This window comes from Stigmatopora argus, chromosome 18 (genome assembly GCF_051989625.1).
Source record: "Stigmatopora argus isolate UIUO_Sarg chromosome 18, RoL_Sarg_1.0, whole genome shotgun sequence".
Classification (NCBI taxonomy): domain Eukaryota; kingdom Metazoa; phylum Chordata; class Actinopteri; order Syngnathiformes; family Syngnathidae; genus Stigmatopora; species Stigmatopora argus.
In genome coordinates, this window is record NC_135404.1 from 7223609 (window position 1) to 7244141 (window position 20533).

Consider the following 20533-nt stretch of genomic DNA (forward strand, 5'->3'; position numbering starts at 1 on the left):
TGGAAAATCAACAGAAGCGACCTGGAAATGGTCCCACAAGACAAACTGATCCAAAATACAAAGGAAGCAACCTGAAATCAAAAGCCACGATCCAAAACCAAATAGCAGAAATGACCCCAAATTAACATAAAGTCACACTGTCCTAAAATCAACCAGTAGAGACACCATTGCCTCAAAGTCAATAGGAAGTGACCTAGAATGAAAATGAAGCGACCTAAGAAAATGACAAAGTGACCTATAATGAACAAGAAGTGATCTAAAATGACCCAAAATCAACAAGAGCCAACTTGAAATCCACAAAAGTGACTTTGTAATGGCTGTAAAACAACAGAGGTGACCTAAAAATGCCCCTAAATGATCAAGATGTGACCCAGAATTGGCCTAAAAATCAACAGGAAGTAATCTGGAATCGATTCAAAACAATCAGAAATGCATTCCCATGCAATTTTCCCTGAAATGGCATTTTCTAGTACGCACTATAAAACATGGAAACACGGGTTCAATGGACCAAGGCATCCCCCGATTCCCCAAATCGCAAGCTGTCAAGTCACCAGTCTTCGAAACCACAACACAAGAAAAGCTCCTTGCGTTGCACAATAGTGGCGGTCAAAGTTTCTGCCCCTCAACACAAAGCGTCCCTACGCCTTTAAATAGCGCGCTCGTCAAAGCGGAGCCCTTGGTGACCCCGCAAATCACAACGGGGTCAGCACTTAGCGCCGGACCGACGTCCGATCGTCCCACCCGGGCGCGGGGGGTTAAGTAGACATGACCCCCTCGCGCCCTCGGGTTCATCTGCGCTTCCTCTGGCGCTTTGTGGCCTAATGGACGGCCACAATGTTGCGGGCGGTTTAAGTGTCAAGCGGGGACGGGGACACACGCCGATTGAAATGGCGCCACAGAAAGCTGTCGCCACTTTTAGGTTCCTATCAGACAAAAAGCGGAAGGAAATAACATTACCCAACTGCTCTGCTCTACCACCCTTTGCAAATACGTTATGTATGACGCGTGCTTTTCATTATACATGTGTATGTGTATATGTATGTATGTATGTGTATGTGTATATGTATGTATGTGTATATGTGTATATGTATGTATGTATGTGTATATGTGTATATGTATGTATGTGTATATGTGTATATGTGTATGTGTGTATGTGTATGTGTGCATATGTATGTGTGTATGTATATGTGTGCATATGTATGTGTGTATGTGTATGTGTATATGTATGTGTATGTATATGTGTATGTATATGTGTGCATATGTATATATATATATGTGTGTGCATATGTATAAAAATGTGTACGTGTATATGTGTGTATGTGTGTATGTGTGTATGTGTGTATGTGTATATGTATATGTGTATATGTATGTGTGTATGTATATGTGTGTATGTATGTGTGCATATGTATGTGTGTATGTGTATGTGTGCATATGTATGTGTATATGTATGTGTATGTATATGTATGTGTGTATGTATATGTATGTGTGTATGTATGTATATGTGTATGTATGTATATGTATATATACATTTATTTATATATATACATACATATACACATATATACATATACACATATACATATATATGTATCTATATATATATGTATATATACACGTATATATATGTATGTGTATATACATATATATACACACCACATATACATACATATATATACATATGTATACATATGTATACATATATACACATATATATACACATACATATATACTTATATATTTACACATGGATGTTATTCATTCACTCAATAGAACAATATCAATTAACGTTTGATATTTTAAATGCGCCACATATTCGAAGGGGAAATGGATTTTGAAGCAAACCGGTTCCTTCCCAAGAGTGCAAAACCCACAGCTGTGCATGGTGAAAATACAAATGGTTCTTTGCGTAATACCCCAAAACCATGGCGTGTTTTGGTCACGAGCAGGCTCCTTCTTTGTTTACACTTGTCGCAAGCCATTCATAAATTTTCTTGCTTCCCTGCGTAACAGGAAGTGTGCACGCTCTCTCTCTAGCACTCCATTCATAAAGAAAAAAAAAAGACACCATTCCCCCTCCTTTCTCCCTGATGGTCCTTTCCAAGTGGCTACTCCAAAGCCCTCCCTCCCTTCCTGTGTGTGTCAAATTCCCTCACATACACACTTACACGCAAGCACAAGCACAAGCACACGGTTTGAGTGTTGCAAGATGTGAACTAATCCAGTGATTTTGGAGCTCTATGGGACAATTGTTTGGTTTTTTGCCTTGCAGTAATTACGTAGGAAGTTGTGGCCAACTTGTACCGTAGAATCCCTTTTTTTAAACTCATTTACTGACGGAGATCGTGGTCCGATTCATTTGGATTGGGAGGGTTGGCAGCAATTGAATGGTTTGGCCAGCACTGCATTGTGCATGAAAGCAAAGCATGTGCATGGACTTCATGTTTTTTTTTTAAATATTAGATATTTACAGCTCTAGCAAGTTTTAACAAAATATATGGGACATTTAAAAATATTAATATTATTTTTTTGCTATTTTATTTAAATTGAAAAATAAAAAGTAGAAGGACCTTTGTTGTTCTTTTAGATTGTAGTTTTATTTTTAAATGCGTAAAAAAAAATTAATGAAAATAAGTATGGAATAATTCTTTTAAAGTTTTAAATTTATATATAAATCCAAAGAGAATATTCAGTTTTTCTCCCTGATTTTAAAATGTATCTATAATTTGTATTTTTTTAAACTAATATTTTATTTAAAAAGATCTCTATTGTTTTTTAAAGAATAAAATTCCTTTAAAAAATAAAAAAGGTATTTATACACTTAAAAATAAAGATAAACCATGTTTTCTTTTTTAAAATTAAAATAAATTTGAGAATATGTATTATTTTCTTAGCCATTTCCTTTAAATTAAAGATGTGAATTAAACAAAAAAGAGAAAAAATACCCCTGATGAGAATGATTAATTTAGATAGATTACTGATTTTTTTTCCACACTTTTGATTTTCAAAATAAAAATGTAAAGACAAAATTAAAGTGAAAAACACATTGAAGCTTTGCTATTATGAACAAAGCTCCCCAAAAACTGCAATGAATCCCTGAGCAAAGATGAGTTTTCCGCCCCGACTCTTGTCGTTTTTCCCAAATAGAGGCGCTACGCAACAGCAAAAACAGCGCCACCCCCCCTTTTTGGCACGTTTGAGTGGGCGTACACACCGAGTCCGCTTCCACGCACTCTTGCGGGCAGGAGCGGCGGTTTTATGAATGGCTTACTTGTGGAAGGCCAGCTGAGGTTGACGAACGCTCATTCACGACACCTAAGAGACGCTTGTTTTTTTGCATTCGCGCGTCATCTTTTGCGCCTTTCACCAATTTAATTAATAGATTTTTTGTCCTCACAACAATCATCTGTGCCAAGGAACTATGTTGAAGTGACGAGTGGAACTTCATTTACACGCATGCTAGATTTATCTAAAACATGGGGCATTAGCTTTAGCAATTCTAAAGGTTGCTTTCTTATTTTTTGGCAAATTTTCGGATTTTTTTCCCACTTTAAATTGATTTAGACATTTTGTGACCATGGTGATGTCAGTTCTACAAACATACTTCCAGCACACGAATGTTAATTTAGTCAAAACCATTAATATAAGTTTTTTTAAAAAAGGCACACTATCATTACTGTACAATCTGTTGGCCACAGAGATAAAAATCTGCGTGTCCAACGACAGCTAAATGAATGACTTGTTTTTATTCTCCATGTCGGTCGGCGCATGGAACCATGGGAATTACGTACCGTGACGAGAAGGGGAACGGCGTGGTGAGTAGGCGGGTCAATGTGGTATACATTGAATTGCCTAAAATAGTATACTGCATTTACAAATGTCTGCTAAGGGCTATTTTGTCCACTATTGGAAAATACCAGCTTTACTTTTTCATCAGTAAAATTAATCTATTTTGTTTTTCAACTAATTAAACAAGATTCTTTCCGATGGGATGCACAAGATTCCCAAAACAGTTTCCATATTGTGGGAAATATTCGTCATCTTGTCTACCCCACCTGAACTGAATCCTTTCAACAAAACGGAAGCACATCCAAACACAAGTTAGCATTCCTAATAGACAAAGACCTAAATCCACTTTCCTACTGGAGCTACTCTGCTTTTCAACAGTACATAAAAGGCAAACCGCACAGCAATATAGCAGAGGGGTCTCTAAAATGGGATCCCGCAGCAAATGATGAAAATATCATTGAATATGGCCCACACACAAAGCTTGAGTTCAGCCTACATTGGGTTTCCCTATTCAGATTCATCACTCGATGAAGTGAATCACTTAAACAATGTCTCTCTTATGTTTAAGTGTAAATATATGAATATAAACATTTTTTTGCATGACTCTGGATTATTTCGTTGTTTGTACTTACCTGTATTCATTCGCTACCATTGACAGTTATGAAGAAAATATCAATTTCAATTAGCAAGGCTAGCATTAAACAAGAATTTTTCATTCCCACCGATGGTGACAGATATTTAATCAAATATGACCTAGCTGCCAAAACCTTCCAATCAAAATGGAGCACCAAACAATATACTACTTAAAACTAGAAATAAATTTGTTGTATTTTCCGGACTATAAGTCACACCAGTCAAAGAATACTCAATGAAGAGGAAAAAATAAAAAATAAAAAATAAAATATATATATATATATATATATATATATATATATATATATATATATATATATATATATATATATATATATAAGTCGCACTGGAGTATAAGTTGCATTTTTAGGGCAATTTTCAGAAACCAAAAACAAATATACATTAAAATAACAATAGTAAAATGGAGAACAACGGGCTAAATCTGTTAACATAACAATTTTTAAGATATGTATAAAAAACAAAATAAATATATATAATATATATACTATAAAAAAACATGGTGGGTAGAGAGAGAGAAAAAAAACACAAGTCACACTTAAGTATTGGTCGCAAGCCCAGCCAAACTATGAAAAGAAGTGCGACTTATAGTCCGGAAAATACGGTAGATACATTTCAAAAACCTCATTCATTTTTAACCCGATTCCTATCACCTGAGAAAAATATGATCATGCTCAATTTCCCATGATACAACACCCCTCACATTTTTTTGTGCTGGCCCAAAAAGTCATGTGACATAATCAAGAACAGCTCGGTGGAAAAATCCACAATCCAATTTTTTTGTATCCCCGTTTTTTTTTTTGTCACGCTGGCCCACGTTTGACCTCGCCGCCCCAACAGCGGGCCAGAAACAACACCAGCGAGTCTAGTGACACCAGATCACATGAGATAAACAATAAAATCTCCGGGGCCCCCCCAAAACAATCTGATGGATAAATGAGCTCCGGGAGAACAAAGAAAGTCAAAGTACTCACAGTTCTCCGAGTGAAAATCCGGAACAAACTGCTCGTCGCTGTCAGGAACCTGAGCTGAAAGGAGAACAGAGGAAACTCAGAAATGGACGCTTTCGGAAAAGGCACATAGAGATTATTATGATTCCATTTCGTTGATCAGACATGAGCGCGGTTTTTCAAAGGTGGCGGAAACCTGTCCGGTTCCTGTTTTACTTCCCTTTGAGCAATCATTTGAGAATACACAAAAACTAATATGGAATGAGACCAGACGAGGTGCATAGAAAAAAAATAATTTCTCCACATTTGCCTAATTTTAGCAAGTTATGCCATCTTGAAACCTTTAAAATCTGAACTGAAGCTTTGAAATGTGACTTTAAGTGTGACGCTGAGAAAACGTAATGTTTTTTTGCCTTTGTTCTTTAAAAAAAAAAAAATCTTCCAAATTTATCTTTTTTTTTTTTTAGATAAAAACAAAAAAAAAATGAAAAAATACAGAATATATGTACATAATCACACACATACACATGTAAAGGAATATTACAGTATTGTGCGAAAAACATGCTTTTTATCCCTTTAAATTTGTAATAAAAACAGAGAAAATTAACCTTTTTTTTACTAAATAAAAAATAATATCCTAATATATGTACACTTATTCACAATAATATATGAAATAACTAAAACATAAGAAAACTATGTAAAAGAATATTGTTGTAAAATAAACTCACCAAAAAATGGATGATTCGAACAATTTTGCGCTCAACAATGTCTCTAATAAATAAATGGACCATCAAAATAGTAGATTAATTTCAAAATCTATTAGTCGCTTATGTGGCCCACGGTAAAAGATAATTCTGTCCCCAAATCATGAGTTGTGATCTTTTTGAATTGTCTCTCACCAATTTCCTTCATTCACAAGGAACTGCCTGCAAGCTAACACGCCTGCATTTTGATTGGTTGACCTCGGCACCCCCGCGGGGGCGCGTTGGCACTCATTCGCAACCTGCGTGTCTGTGTGCGCGCGGCACAATTGTGAATGGACGCGGATTCCTAACGGCGGCCGGCCGCACAATAGCGCCTGTCTGAGACCGCTCGCACCTGGTCGGCCGGCGCTGACTGGACTCATTCACGTCCAGCCGGGATGACTTTCATTCACTAATGGGACGCCTTTGAAAAGGGACGAGGGATCGACGTGTCGCACGTGTGCGGTTGGAAACCAAAAAATACAAAATGAAGAATTAACATTGGGGTTTTAGCATAACAAATCTAAAGATCATGTCTGCTAGACCAGTTTATTTCTGGCAATAAAAAGGTAACTTGAAGGCTACCATTGATGGCGCCAGTCAAAGGTACTAAAAATGAGCATCCACAGCCAGTTAAAGTGAATTTGGTGTCACTTCTTTGTCATTTTAGGGTACTTACAGGTCACTTCCTGGAAATTTTGGATCATTATTTTATTGAATTTGGGGGAATTTCCAGGCGAAAGAACTAATATGATTCAGCAAAGTGCAATAGTGACCGCAGTCAATCAAAGAACTCGCAAAAATCTAGTTTTACAGCATCTAAAGATATAAAAACATCTTGATTCTGTATGGACAGTATCAATAAGCTTCAAATTCAGGCATAGGACCCCTTACATATGTTCTCGCGGGATTTTAAAGGTAGTGCGCCAACACTGACTGCTACTTTGAACTTTTCCTAACTCCCTCTACTTTAACTTAAGCCCCAATTCCAGCAAAGTTGAAACAAATATATTTGAAGCAGAAGCCTGAAGGGTTTCTGCTAACCCCCCAAAAGCCTCAATTCCGACAATTATTTTCTTTCCTTTCTCGGCCAAAGCCAATTTTTCTCCTGCCAACATTGCTTTATATTTTGAACTGTTTATAACATAACACATTTTCCCCATCATCTCTCAATCCTCCATGCGCAAAAAGCAGCTCATCTGACCAAACAATGGGTTCTGTCGCACACCCCACCCGCTTTATCATTCCATCTAGCGCTTTGTGCGCGATGCGGACAGAATCCAGACCGCCACGACTCAGCTAAACAAATCCGCCGCGACAATGACAAGTGCTGTCCGAGTCGGCGTTTTGTCACGGCGCCTGGCACATTTCCTCGCTCGTTGAGCCAGAACAGCCTGTTAACTCGCTCTGGATCTTTGCGGCCAACATAAACAGCTGCCTGACGAATCCGAGTCGATTAAAATTTGGACGCCGCGTGAGCAAATGTCATCCAGAATGGCAACGATCCGACGCCATCGACGGCGCCGGACGTCCCATCCGTCAATGGTGGCGTGTGGATTTTAGACATTGACCAGACGAACCACGGGCGAACAACGCAAAAAGAAGAAATGAATATTTCATAGAATAATTCCCTTTTTCCCCGTCATCACACGCCTTCCTTCCGGTACAGAAACACCAATGACCAGATGACACACTTTTTGAGGCCAGTTCAGATACATGCCATTGATTTGTAATGTGACGTAGCATCCCGCGGCCCTTTTGCAACTCAATAATAGCAATATAAGTCTCTAAATTGCTACTGTTTGGCCTCGGGAAAGCAGCGAATCGCGTGGCTGACGATACGCAGGGCTCGACATCCCAACATCCGCCAACCATCAGCACAACCACACCCATGCCACTACATATGCACATACACACGCAGTATACAAAGTAAATGTATAAATATCTAGACTAGGCAAGCTAATGTGTTATCTCTGAGTTAACGAATTGTTCATTTCCATTGACGACAAGAGACGTGATGTGCAATTGGGTCGAATGATCACTGCCAGCCTTCCCAGTCAAAATGGGTTTGAGGTCTATCGTTGTCAATGAGGGCGAATGAGGACACTTTTAAAAAAAACGCAATTTTATTCATTTAAGTGTACTTGTGTTCATTAACTTGAATTTATTATTGGAAAATATGTATGACGATGCGATTAATCGCAAAGATCTTATGTCAGTAACCTTTCACATTTTTTGCCCTGACCTGGGTAATGAGGACATTTTTACAAAGAACCCAATTTCATTCATTTAAGTGTACTTATGTGCATTAACTTGAATTTATTATTGGAAAGTATGTATGACGATGCGATTAATCGCAAAGATCTTATGTCAGTAAACTCACATTTTTTGCCCAGACCTAATAAATATAAAGCAAATGATATAAGATTATGCATGAACATATATACATAAGCACGCATTAACATAAATTCATGCACACATAAGTACTGGAAATAGTGAATATAAATATTAACTGGGTAGGATGAGTGAGCTCACAAATTAACAGTTATTTTTTTTAAAGTACGCATTTATTTGATTCAAGTTTTGAATTTGTTATTGCATTGTGTATATGATGATGCATATAAACATCCAAATACATAAACAAACACTGCCAATAATGTTTAGGAACATTAAGGCTGGGCTAGTGAGTTAACTATGAGTTAACTCACAGTTAACTACGAGTTAACTATGAGTTAACTCACAGTTAACTATGAGTTAACTCACAGTTAACTACAAACTCACAGTTAACTACAAGTTAACTCACAGTTAACTACGAGTTAACTCACAGTTAACTCACATAGGAATGAAGTTGTTTTTAAAATGGAGACTTTCAATCATAAGTTCAATTCGTTCAAAAGTTTCAATTGAAATGTACAACTATAAATTGAATCCGATTTTTGTTATATTTTTGGGGTGATGTGTTAAACCTGATGTCTAGTTTTTCTAATTGCTGTTTTGTGCTCTGCATTTTCAGACAAAAAAAGAATATTGAATATGTCTTAGTATTACTTGATTGCACATGTTTAATAGTTTTAATTGTATGCTGGGAAGGTTATATTTATTAACATTTTTTTTACTTAATATAAATTGGATTTTTCCTAAATAATTTCACATTCACAATTTTGATTTTTATTGAATAATTTGACATTTATACGCAAGTTCTTATTCGGCTAATTGGCTGTTGGCTGTAATACTACTTTTGAATTTATTCTTGCATTACGTGTACGACGATGCGATTAATCTCGCGACGCCGTTGCGATTAATCGCGATTCAATTTCACACAAATTTCAGGCTGAAATTCCAATGTTAATTTGTCACCAGTGCACTTTGTAGTTTTTCTTTGGACCCGAGTCTAAATGAATCGGACGTCCATCACCGTCAGTGGCAGCAGGTATAGTTAAATTAAAAAAAAAATCCTTAAGTGCTTCCAGAATCTTTGACATGCAAGTCAGCACAAGAAGTGTTTGTAAGCCAACACACACACACACACACGCACACACACACAGACAAACTCCCTTTGTGGTAGGAGTTCCTGGGCGTCTAAACCCGAGGGCCAATAAGACAAGCCGTAACAAGCTTTCCCCGACGTCCGCCACTTCCACTTGCATCCTCGCCGTGGCCAAAAGGAAATTAAAAAAAAAAAAAAGTCAAAATCCCCCTCGGAGCTCGCCAGGCGTTCGCGATGCCTCACAAGTACAATCGCCGGAGATAAAGTCTTTAATTAATGCGAGCGGAAAAGCAGGTCTGCGCTCAAGCCGCTATTTAAAGTCAAATGATAACTTTGCAGTAATTCAGGTTCGGATGGGATGCGGTTAAGAAAGGAAAATGTCACACAGGTTGTTGTTCTTCTTGTGGAGACTACGTTTGAAGTCGGATTCCTCTGTTATTCATAAATGGATTATCTTGAAACTATGTAGAATGGGTCTTTCTACCGATCTTCTTCATACCACGGCTGATTAATTAATGGCCAAATTATTAACAAGTACAGGGCAACTTGTATGTTAGAAATTTCCAAATAGAGCACAGCTTTCAGCCTGTGTGCTGGTTTAAATTTACAAACAGGTGCAAGTTTCAAAAATGTCATTTCTACTAGAAAACATATTGAAAATATACTTCCCTTTTAAGATACTGACAGTTCAGCAAATGGGAAAACCAACACTTTAAAAAATGTCCTTTTTTTTTTACATTGGTTTCAATCTATATATGCTGTATAAACCCAGCATTCTTCTCTTATGAGCCATGATGCAATTTAAAATTCAAAAACGCAAATATTTGAGAAATATTGCTCGTTTTACAGTGAATATTTAACCACCTATTTGTACAAAAACATTGTGCCAATTTTTTTTTCATCCAAGTACTCATTAGATCCAGATTTTAAAAACCCTTTTAAATTTGAAAAGCTTTTTTTAAAACCCACAAAACAAATGCAACAGCAATCTCGCCACAGACGTCACGTCTCAGCACCCTATTTGACCCGCCCTCTTTTACGGGTGACCGTGACGTATCGGCGCCATTGTCTCCCCTTTTCACATGCGGCGTCAAAAACGACAAGTTCATCTCGCACCCGCGTCCCGACACACACTAAAGTCGAGAGGCAATAAAAGTTTAACAATGTTAGCCTGCCTTTGTAGTTGCACTAACCCATTGACGAAAAAGGCACCTCACTGGAAGCTACAGCATTGCCTTGAGATACGAGCGATCCCTTATGATATTTTTATTTTTTTCTGATTAAAAACTGTCATTTGGACTCATTTTGTGGGTTGAAATTGAGATTTGAGCGCAACACTCACTACTTTGCATTCTATTAGCTCTGTGAAGAAGACTAATATTACTGATACTTCCTTATTTTGTAGTCGTAGCTGTACAAAAAATGCTTTTTTCTTAAATTGGATGAATTTTAATGATTTTTTTTTCTGAATTCTGAGAAATTTTAGTGATAGCTACCCTTAATTACATACAATTACTACTTTACTTTACTCTACTAAAATATGGACCCACACAAAACATGAAATATATGCATACATACACACAAACGCACACACTGTATATAAACTCAATGGCCGTGATTGACAGCGATAGACGCCCATCTATTTTGACTGGGAGGGATGGCAGTCAAGTCCGTGAATTGAACATCAACTGGCGTCAATGGCAGTAAAACATGATCGTTCAATTTGATTTAAGGTAAGAAAATAGTGTTCTTCGAATCCCCCCAAAAAATTTCAATAAACACCATCTAAAAAAAAACGAAAAAAAAACATCAATTTGTTGGTTCCCTCCAAAAAATATTTTTTGCTGACGTTACTTGTCGACTCCCTCAACAATAAGAACAAAACCAAATATATATTATTTCCTAACTGCAAAATCATGTGGAAAAACATGTCCATTCAAAAAAAAGAAATGTTTTTTTAAGTACTACCACAAAAAAAATATTGGGGGGGAGGGGGCTGCCGGAGTCACCTCCATGTAATATTGCCAAGCTCATAAACAACACTCATAAATCTTAATATTGCAATCTTACCTTCTGTGAGCCACGTCTCCTGAAGTTGGCTTAAATCCTGAAAGAGATCTGCAATAAAATAAAAAAAGAAAACCCTTAAGTCACGAACCGGAGCACCAAACATGACTTTAGAAGCTTTCTTATTATGCATTCATGTATTTTTAAATCAAGACTTTACCTTCAGATTCCTGAGGGGGCAATTCCGTGTCCATGTATTTCCTTTTGGCGGCCATCAACAGTCTATTTGGGGGCCCATTTCCTTGTGACTTCTGCACACACATTTGACAGATGACAAAAAAATCAAGCAAGCATGCAAAAGCCACACATTCGACTACAAGGAGAAAGAAGTGGCTCGAGAGTAGAGAGGGTTAAAAAAATGGGAGGGTTCGGTTTCGAACGTAGATCTATCTCGCCGTCTTGCACGCTCACCCAAAAAAAAAAGCCCTGACAACAACCTCGCTAAAGAGGCGAAAAGTGCGCGTTTAAAGTGCAACCGGAAGCGTACGTACGTTTGCTAAAGTGAAAGGCACTTGCTGGTCCAAGTATGCATCCATGTTCCGGTCCGGCCGTTTAGCCGTCTGCGCTCATTTGGACCGAAGCGCAGGCTGCAAACAAAACAAAAAAAAAGCCCGACGAGCTGGGAGGAAGAAGAGTAAGTGAGAAAGAGCAGAGCAGGACGAGAAAGCAGGGAGGGAGGGAGAGAGGGGGAGGAAGGGAGAGAAGGGACTCAATGGAGGATGCATGCATAATGAGCTCCATTCACAAAAAAACCAGCGAAAGGTAGTAAAGCGGCTTTTGCGACAATCTCAAACACTCGACGTCGCATTTCCGGTCGCTGAAATATGCTTGCAAACTTTCAAAATGTCGCACAAAGTGATTTTAGTCGACTTGTTTTTTTTGTTTTTTGGTCTCTCTGCCTTTATATGAGCTTTGTGATTGGTGCGTTTCCTCTTTCGAGGGGCTCCAGTTTCAAGGCTTTGGGAATGCAAAGACTTATGAATGAAGGCAAAGCCCCACCCCCCCCGGGCCAATCACATGTCTTCGCGACTCCCGGGCAGCCAATCAGCGCCACCCCCGAAGCAGTCAGGACTTTCCAGTTGTTTTTCATTCACAAAAAAAAGGGAGAGGTGGGGGGGGGGCGGAGAAAAAAAGAGCAAAAAAAAGTCTCATTCACAAAAAAAAAACCTGCAGAGGCTTGTTTTTCTCCTGGAAAAGGGGGCGCCGAATGTGACGTCAATTGGGTTCGAGACGAGCATTCTTGTGGTTTTGTAGTCGCCGAACGCACGGACATGGCAACATAAAAGTTGGGCTGTTAACGTACTTTTGGTGGGGGAAAAATACAAAGAAACGTTGGGAGAAGTTTTCACAACTCTTCACAAAGCAAAACCAATGGGCTGGACTTCATCGGACACAGCAGCACTAATGTATATACTACGTATACATCGGTCATATACTGAAATGAAACACGTATAATAGTGTTGTTATTGATAGTACGCTGCATTAGTGGCAGTAAGTTGTGTTTTTGGTAGAAGTATGTGACTATAAGTAGTAGTCACTAGTTTGTTGTAACTAGCTGTAACTCCAAAAGTTTTGCCTCGAATTTATATTTAAAAGGTCATTTTAAAAAAACTGAAAACTGCAATAACCCAGTTTGCTTGTTCAGCATATTTCTTGAAAATTAAAAAAATAAAATAAACAGAAAACTGCAATAACCCAGTTTGCTTGTTCAGCATATTTCTTGAAAAATTAAGTAAAAAACAGTTTTTGAAAAAAACGTGTCAATTGGGACCAAACATTCAAAATTTCAGTCTATTTTCTGAATTACATTTTAAAAACAAAAGATCGACTTTTTCACCAGCATTTTCTTTCAAATTTTGTATGTTTACAAAAACGGATTTTTTTTAAAAAATCGCGTAAAACTTTTTTCCACTCCATTGTCAAACCTTTTTTTCTATAAAATTGCCTAATTCTAAAATCAGTGCAAACCTTGTGACCAAAAACCAAATATCTTCCAACTGTAAAAGATGTCAACTTTTGCCCCCAAAACCCAATTTTCCCCCAAAAAGCCCCGCAATTTCCCTCCTAACGCAAACCATCCCAAAATCTCAATGCAAATTTCCATTGCGGCCTGTTTTCATTTGGAAATGTCATCCCTCCCGTTGCTGTAGCAGAAATATTTACACGGCCCCATAAAATATTTACACCCCAAATGAAAGCCGTCACATGTGATTACAATCCGCCGGGCGTCACGGCACGCGTCCGCGGAGCACACGTGTTCTTCATCAGTGGCTTGCGGCCATCCAGCTAGCTCAGCACGGACGCCGACGGACGGACAGACGGACGGACGGGAGACACTTTGGGCTCAGAGTGCTTATTGATTCCAGCGGGATGGATGGAGCGCCATTATGTCTGTCGATGGAGACGAATCCTCCAGCAGTGAGTGACACGCGAGCGAGGAGACAAAAGTGCCGATATCAAGACTGTCGCAACACAAGACCTATTGCCTTTGAGTGGAATTTACTTTAAATACATGTGACAAACTGTGACTTAACATTGACATTGTGAAAAGATGTACGACTTAACATTGGCTGACGTTGAAAGGGATGGACGTCCAATCGGGCCACAAGGGGAAGCCCGGAATGTGCTAAGGCTAACTTTAAAGTCACCTTTAAACAATAAATTGAGGTAGAAAAGTGGAGCTCTAAAGAAAATTTGATGTGAAAGTTTCTGAAGTGGGGGTTTATTTGTTAATTTGGGTTTCAATGAATAATTATAGAAAGCTAATCTAATTTAACTGGGAAAAGTCGCCTGCTGACTTTAAAAATATATATATTTGATTAAAAGAAAAAGAAAAAAACTAAGCGGATTCTTAAAAAAATTGAGTTTAAATTACAAAAAAAGAATTAAATTATAAAATATTTGCCCAATCCATTTGACTGATTCTATGAATTGGAAGCTTGAAATAAAAAATAAAAAACATTTTTTCAAGCTACTGTGGTTACTTTAAATATAAAAAAAAAGTAAATTATAAAATATTCGCCCAATCCGTTTGACTGTTTTTATGAATTTGATGCTTGAAATAAAAAATAAAAAAACATTTTTCTAGCTACTGTGGTTAGTTTATATTAAAAAAAAGTAAATTATGAAATATTCGCCCAATCCGTTTGACTGATTCTATGAATTAGACACTTGAAATAAAGAAATAAAAACATTTTTAAAGCTACTGTGGTTTATCTATTGCCTTTAAAAGAAGCTAATGGTTTAGAAGGTCCTTTTTTTTAGTTCAAAAGGTAGATCAGATCTGAGCAGGACTGCGTTGATGAAAAATGAGTCAGTCGGAGTATTTTTTAATGACGCCGTCCGTCTATTCCGAAGGCGCCCGAGGGACGTGCAACATAATGCCGAGACACTCTTGTCGACCCGCGTTCGACCTTGGCAGGAAGAGCTATTTGCATACAAAACAAAAGTCCTCCACTTGCGTGCGGGTTTATTTTCAGGTGCACGTTTGCCACACCTTGGCTCCTTCCCACGCGGGTTCAAGCCTCGGTGGTTGTTTCGAGGGATTCCTCTAAGCCCCGCCTCCCTTTTCACACGGCCACTGTTTACACGGGCGATCATTTTCCGGTCGACGAGGCTCGTGGGACAAAATGCGGGCGTCTAAACAAACCTAGCATGAGAGTGTTTGCTTAAAAAATGCGGTAGCGGCTCGTCCGATGCGGTTTTGATGGGGTGCATTTACATGAGCTTTCGCGCTGTCATCATGGGAGCCTTTTCACACGGACTTGCAAAAAGAAAAGCCAACGCGCCGATGATCCCCCATTTTGCACGTCAAAAAAGCAAATTGACGTAGAAAAAATAAAGAACAAAAACTGTTTAAAACAATATGCCGATTCTTGGGAGTTATTTCGATAACCTTTCTGTTATCACGATACAGTGACTGTATGAGAAAAACTGCTTAATGACCTAATTAAAGTGTTTAGTGATTGAAATGTTGGTGTTTTTGATAAAAAACGCTCATCCAATCACGCAATTTCCAAGCCAACCACTAGGGGCTGAGCACATATGAAGGCTTCATTGAGCAGCTTTAAACACAAGCGAGAGAGAAAATGAATGTAAATGGTGTGTTTTGGCTGAATAAATGCTAAGAAACACTGTCAACCTACTTTTCTCCCGGCTCATTCCCCGAGCGGCAGCGGCGTTGCCGGGACGCCGGTTGGTGCGGAAATCGGACTTGGGCAGCCACCTGCGGCCGGGCCTCCTCTGGCAGCACACTGGCTCGCTTGTTCCGGGGCCGCCGGCCCGGTGGGTCGGCCTCGTCTGGCCCGCTTGGGTCCTGAAGGGAGATCAATCAGGTGAGCACAATAGCTTTCAGAGGCTTGTTTTGAGCTCAAGAGACATGGCGGCCATGCAGCTGTGAAAGTCGGCTGCCAACAGGAAACGGACCGAGACGTACACTGAAACAAACCCAATGATACACGGGGAGAAGACATACTAAAATGTGTCCTTTTGCCATAAGAAAATCATATTTTAAAGTTTCGCTTCAGTCAACACACCTTATTTATTTTCCGAAAATAATCAACTTGTTTTTTGTTGTTGTCAATTGCATTATTTTTTTCCTGAAGATTTCGCGCAGATCACTTTCTGTTGATTTTTAATCTGTGGATTATTATCGGGCAACTGACTATTTTTCTATTGTAAAAAAAAAAAAAAGCTTAATTTTTAACTAAAAAAAATAGTTGTAATTTTTTTTAAATTTCCTGAAATTAATAATTATTTTATTACTGTTTTCATAATGTTATGTTTTTATGAAAAATAATGTATATAATAGAATAAAAAATTAATATAACTAAAATGAATAGAAATAGAACTCTGTTTATGGCCTCCACAATAACAATAAAGTTGAAATCAAAGTTTAATTATCATTGGATTTTTGTATTGATTTTTAAAATACATTTTAGTGAATAAATGTAAATGAATGAATTGCTAATAAAATTAAAATTAATACACTGCCTAAGGCCCCCATCACAAAAAAAGATCATGATGCATCACTGTATTTAAACTATTGTTTTAACTATTTGCAGCAGATGTCCAATTAATTTCAACTGGAAGGATTGGTTGAAAAAGATGCATGCTAAAATTAACTCAAATGTAGACAATGACTACAAATTAAGGTTTTAAAGACTTCAAAAGTTTCTGAGGTGAGAGTTTACTCTATTTCAGTCCAACATGGACGTCCAAGCAAATTTCTTAATCCACCTCCCCCAGTCAAAATAGATTGGACGTCCAGCTAAGTTAAATACAGGCGATGAGTGCCCTATAAAGTGTTAACATCCCATTTTTTTTTAAATTTTGAGGTTCTACGTTGCATTTGATATGTTTTGGCTTCCCGCTCGTCAATTCCGCAACCCATCGCGTACAAGCGTATTTACGCTTTTTAAAAAAGAGTCACCCGAGGCGAGCATTTGGTCGGGACGTCATTGTCGCATTCAACGAGGAGACAGAGAAGATCTTTGTAGTAGTAGTAGTAGTGCGGAGACCCCGCCGCACCCCCCTAGTCCGCCCCGCCTCTATTGTCACTGCACATGTCTATTTAGACTCCATTTAACACATTGTGCTAATTTTACCGCGGATGCTAAATAAGCACTTCACTCACAGAAGTGCAGTTGTTTTTCAGCTTGGATTGGGGTGGGGGCGCCTTCAAATCATCCGACAAGAGTGTCATTCAGAAATGTCACAATGAAACCCTGCGATCACAAGTTAAAAACACATTCATTGCAAGTTATTTGAACCCTTTTAAAGAGCGTTTAAGCCAGAAGTTGGGGGGGTTTGGACTACTCTCAAAGGTTCAGTTTGTCTTTACAATTGGGTTGCTTGGGTTCATTTTGGCTACAGTAATAAAGGGAGCATTGAATTTTTAAGTCAAGCATTTTCACTTGAATTTTCAAGGTTTGATTGACAACTAAAAATTATTTAAAACTCATGAGTAAACTTTAAATAAAGAAGGCCTTAGTTTCTGAATTTTGGTATTTACCAACTACAGTCTTCCCTCGATTATCGCGACTTCACTTATCACAAATTCGCTTTTTCGCAATCTTTTTCTGCAATTAAGCCACGCCCCTGTCTTCTTTTTGCTACTAGGACTGAAGAAGAACTAAATATATAATAGTTATTGTGGGGTGACCCTATTTCGCGATTTTTAGATGATCTGGTCTACATTAACCGCAATATTCGAGGGATTACTGTACATAGTCAAAAAGCATGAAAAGTGTACATAAGGTCATGCATGTGTGAGCAAATTATATTGAAAAACTAAAGCTGGAAAATCCTAAATAAAAAAAAAATCATATTTTTCAGAAAATAAGTCATATAGAAAAGTATACAACAAAAATACACGAGAGAAAAGTATCCGCACGATAAAAGAAGATTAAAAAATGAAAATCGCATCTAAAATTAAAAGCATGAAGAAAAAAACTGATGGAAAATTTGAAATAATTTGATATAAAATCAGTTTTAAAAAAAGAGTCATGCAACCAAAAATGAAAAGAAAATGTTGGTCGGGATTATTTGATGGTTGGGATTTAAAAGGGTTATAAATGGTTAAAATACGATTTAAATTAGCAAAATTAATCGGATTTTTAATGCAGTGAGCAAAATTGGATTTTTTTTCTTTTAAGGAACAGAAACAATTATTCAGTGACAATTTTGGGGTGGACGTTTCCCTTCATTTAGCTCCTCTTTGTGCTGGGATGGCCATGTTGTTTTGATTTGAAGGCACGTGGGTATGACATGCTTCCAAATGAGAGCTACAAAAATATTGGACTCAAGACAGGTGAGGTCAGCCGGCTCGGAAATGTGAAGCCATGACGTCAGCCTTGGTCGATGGAGTGAGATCATTTTATTTTTTTCCCCCAGAAAGAGAGCGAGAGAAGAGCACTCCATTCGCCGCTCGGTTGATAATCATGTGGCCTGATTTGACAACTTCAAGCCTTTGTTTGATAGATTGTAATCTACAGTACAAAGTCAAAAGAATACTCTGACGTCATCTCTGACGTTATCGGCAAATCAGTGATGGGGCAGCTTTGCTGAATGAAGGTTCTGTTACATGACAATATGGAAAGATATAGAAAGTGCTGAGGAAAAAAATAAATGCCTAAAATATATTTTTGCGTTTTTTCCATGACGGATTATTATTGGCTATAAAGGCATGCAAGAACACTCCAAGTCAGCTCGTGTGCTTATATTACCATCTAGTGGTCATGAAAATGGTCACAATCATGATTACAATGGTAGAATAAAATAAAACGATAAATAAAAAGGCAGTTTTTGTCCTCAAGGCCGCTAGATGACAGCAAAAACAAACAAGCAGACTGTTTTGCTGGGTAACAACCGGATTAAATTCCTGCTTCTTTTGTTGGGCATCTAATTAAAATCGGCGCCATTATCTCTGATCTGTAATGAGGATGTTGCTAAGCGAGTTAAACACGTTTCAACATAATGTCACCAACGGCATTTGTTCGTCTGGGAGACCACGAGACAAAACATCTCACGGGGATGGGTACAAATCTTATATTTGACCACCCCAAGGAATACATCTAAAAGGAGGATAATTATTTGCAGATTTTTTCCACCCAACATTTTTGAATTAAATCTTTACATTCATGCAGTTTAGAGATACTGCTGGTGCTAACTTGTACACTCTCTGCAATGAAAAGTAAATATGGCGGGGTTGTGTGAGGCTTAAAAAGCGTATGGGAAGCAAAGATCTGCTGGAGGGAGGTGCGATCGCACGTCTGCCCAATTCCAGATGGGAATGAGAAGAAAGGGAACATCCCGGCCGGGAAAAGCCTCCCAAAAGGGGAAGATCAGTCATAATGTGGTGGAGACCCTGACTTCACCCCAACTTGCCATTATAACTCTGACCTAATAGGATTTTTAGTAGTAGTAGTAGTAGTACTGCCAGTACTAGTAGTACTAGAGGTAGTAGTACTTTTAGTACTACTAATGGTAGTAGTAGTTGTAGGGAGCAGTGTTATACATCCTATAGGTGGATCTGTAATAGTAATAGTAGCAGTAGTAGTAGTACTAGCAGTATTAGTAGTAGTAGCAGTAGTAGTAGCAGCAGTAGTAGTAGCAGTAGTAGTACTAGTAGCAGTACCACTAATAGCAGTAGTAGTACTAATATTAGTAGCAGTAGTAGTACTACTAGTAGCAGTAGTAGTACTACTAGTAGCAGTAGTAGTACTGCTAGTAGTAACAGTAGTAATACTAGCAGTAACAGTAGTAATACTAGCAGTAACAGTAGTAGAACTTGCAGTAATAGTACTAGTACTAGCAGTAAGAGTAGTAGTACTAGTATCAGTACTAGCCATAATTGTAGTAATACTAGTGGTAGTGCTAGTAGTAGTAGTACTTGTAGTACTACTAGTGGACGTGGTAGTTGTAGGGAGCAGTGTTATACATCCTCAAGGATCTTTAGTAGTAGTACTACTAACACTACTAGTAGCAGTAGTAGTAATAGCAGTAACAGTAGTAGTCATGGCAGTAACAGTAGTAGTACTTGCCATAATAGTAGTAGTACTAGCAGTAACAGTAGTAGTACTTGCCATAATAGTAGTAGTCCTAGCAGTAACAGTAGTAGTACTAGCCATAATAGTAGTAGTACTAGCAGTAACAGTAGTAGTACTTCCCATAATAGTAGCAGTGTAAAAGGTAACAGTAGTAGTACTTCCTATAATAGTAGTAGTGTAAGCAGTAACAGTAGTAGTAGTGGTTAGGGGTTATGTTATACTACATCAATGAGATGGACCTGTGGTAAAGGGATTTTCATATAATGATTAACCAATATTGAGTGGCACCTTATAATGCGG

General features: G+C 38.0%; 1 protein-coding gene across 2 annotated transcripts in view; it reads right to left on the reverse strand.

Annotated features, from left to right (window-relative positions):
* Positions 1-20533, reverse strand: part of etv4 (ETS variant transcription factor 4) — a 93447-nt gene that overhangs the window by 49172 nt on the left and 23742 nt on the right. The window contains exons 3-6 of one of the 2 annotated variants that reach the window (XM_077625970.1): positions 15830-15999; positions 11845-11935; positions 11688-11735; positions 5412-5465 (exon numbers count right to left, since the gene is read on the reverse strand). In XM_077625970.1, the coding sequence (XP_077482096.1) occupies positions 5412-5465; positions 11688-11735; positions 11845-11899 (157 nt within the window). In that variant the 5' untranslated portion in view covers positions 11900-11935; positions 15830-15999. Of the gene's footprint in view, positions 1-5411; positions 5466-11687; positions 11736-11844; positions 11936-12175; positions 12614-15829; positions 16000-20533 lie in introns of those variants that run through there. The other variant, XM_077625969.1, reaches the window with a different exon arrangement.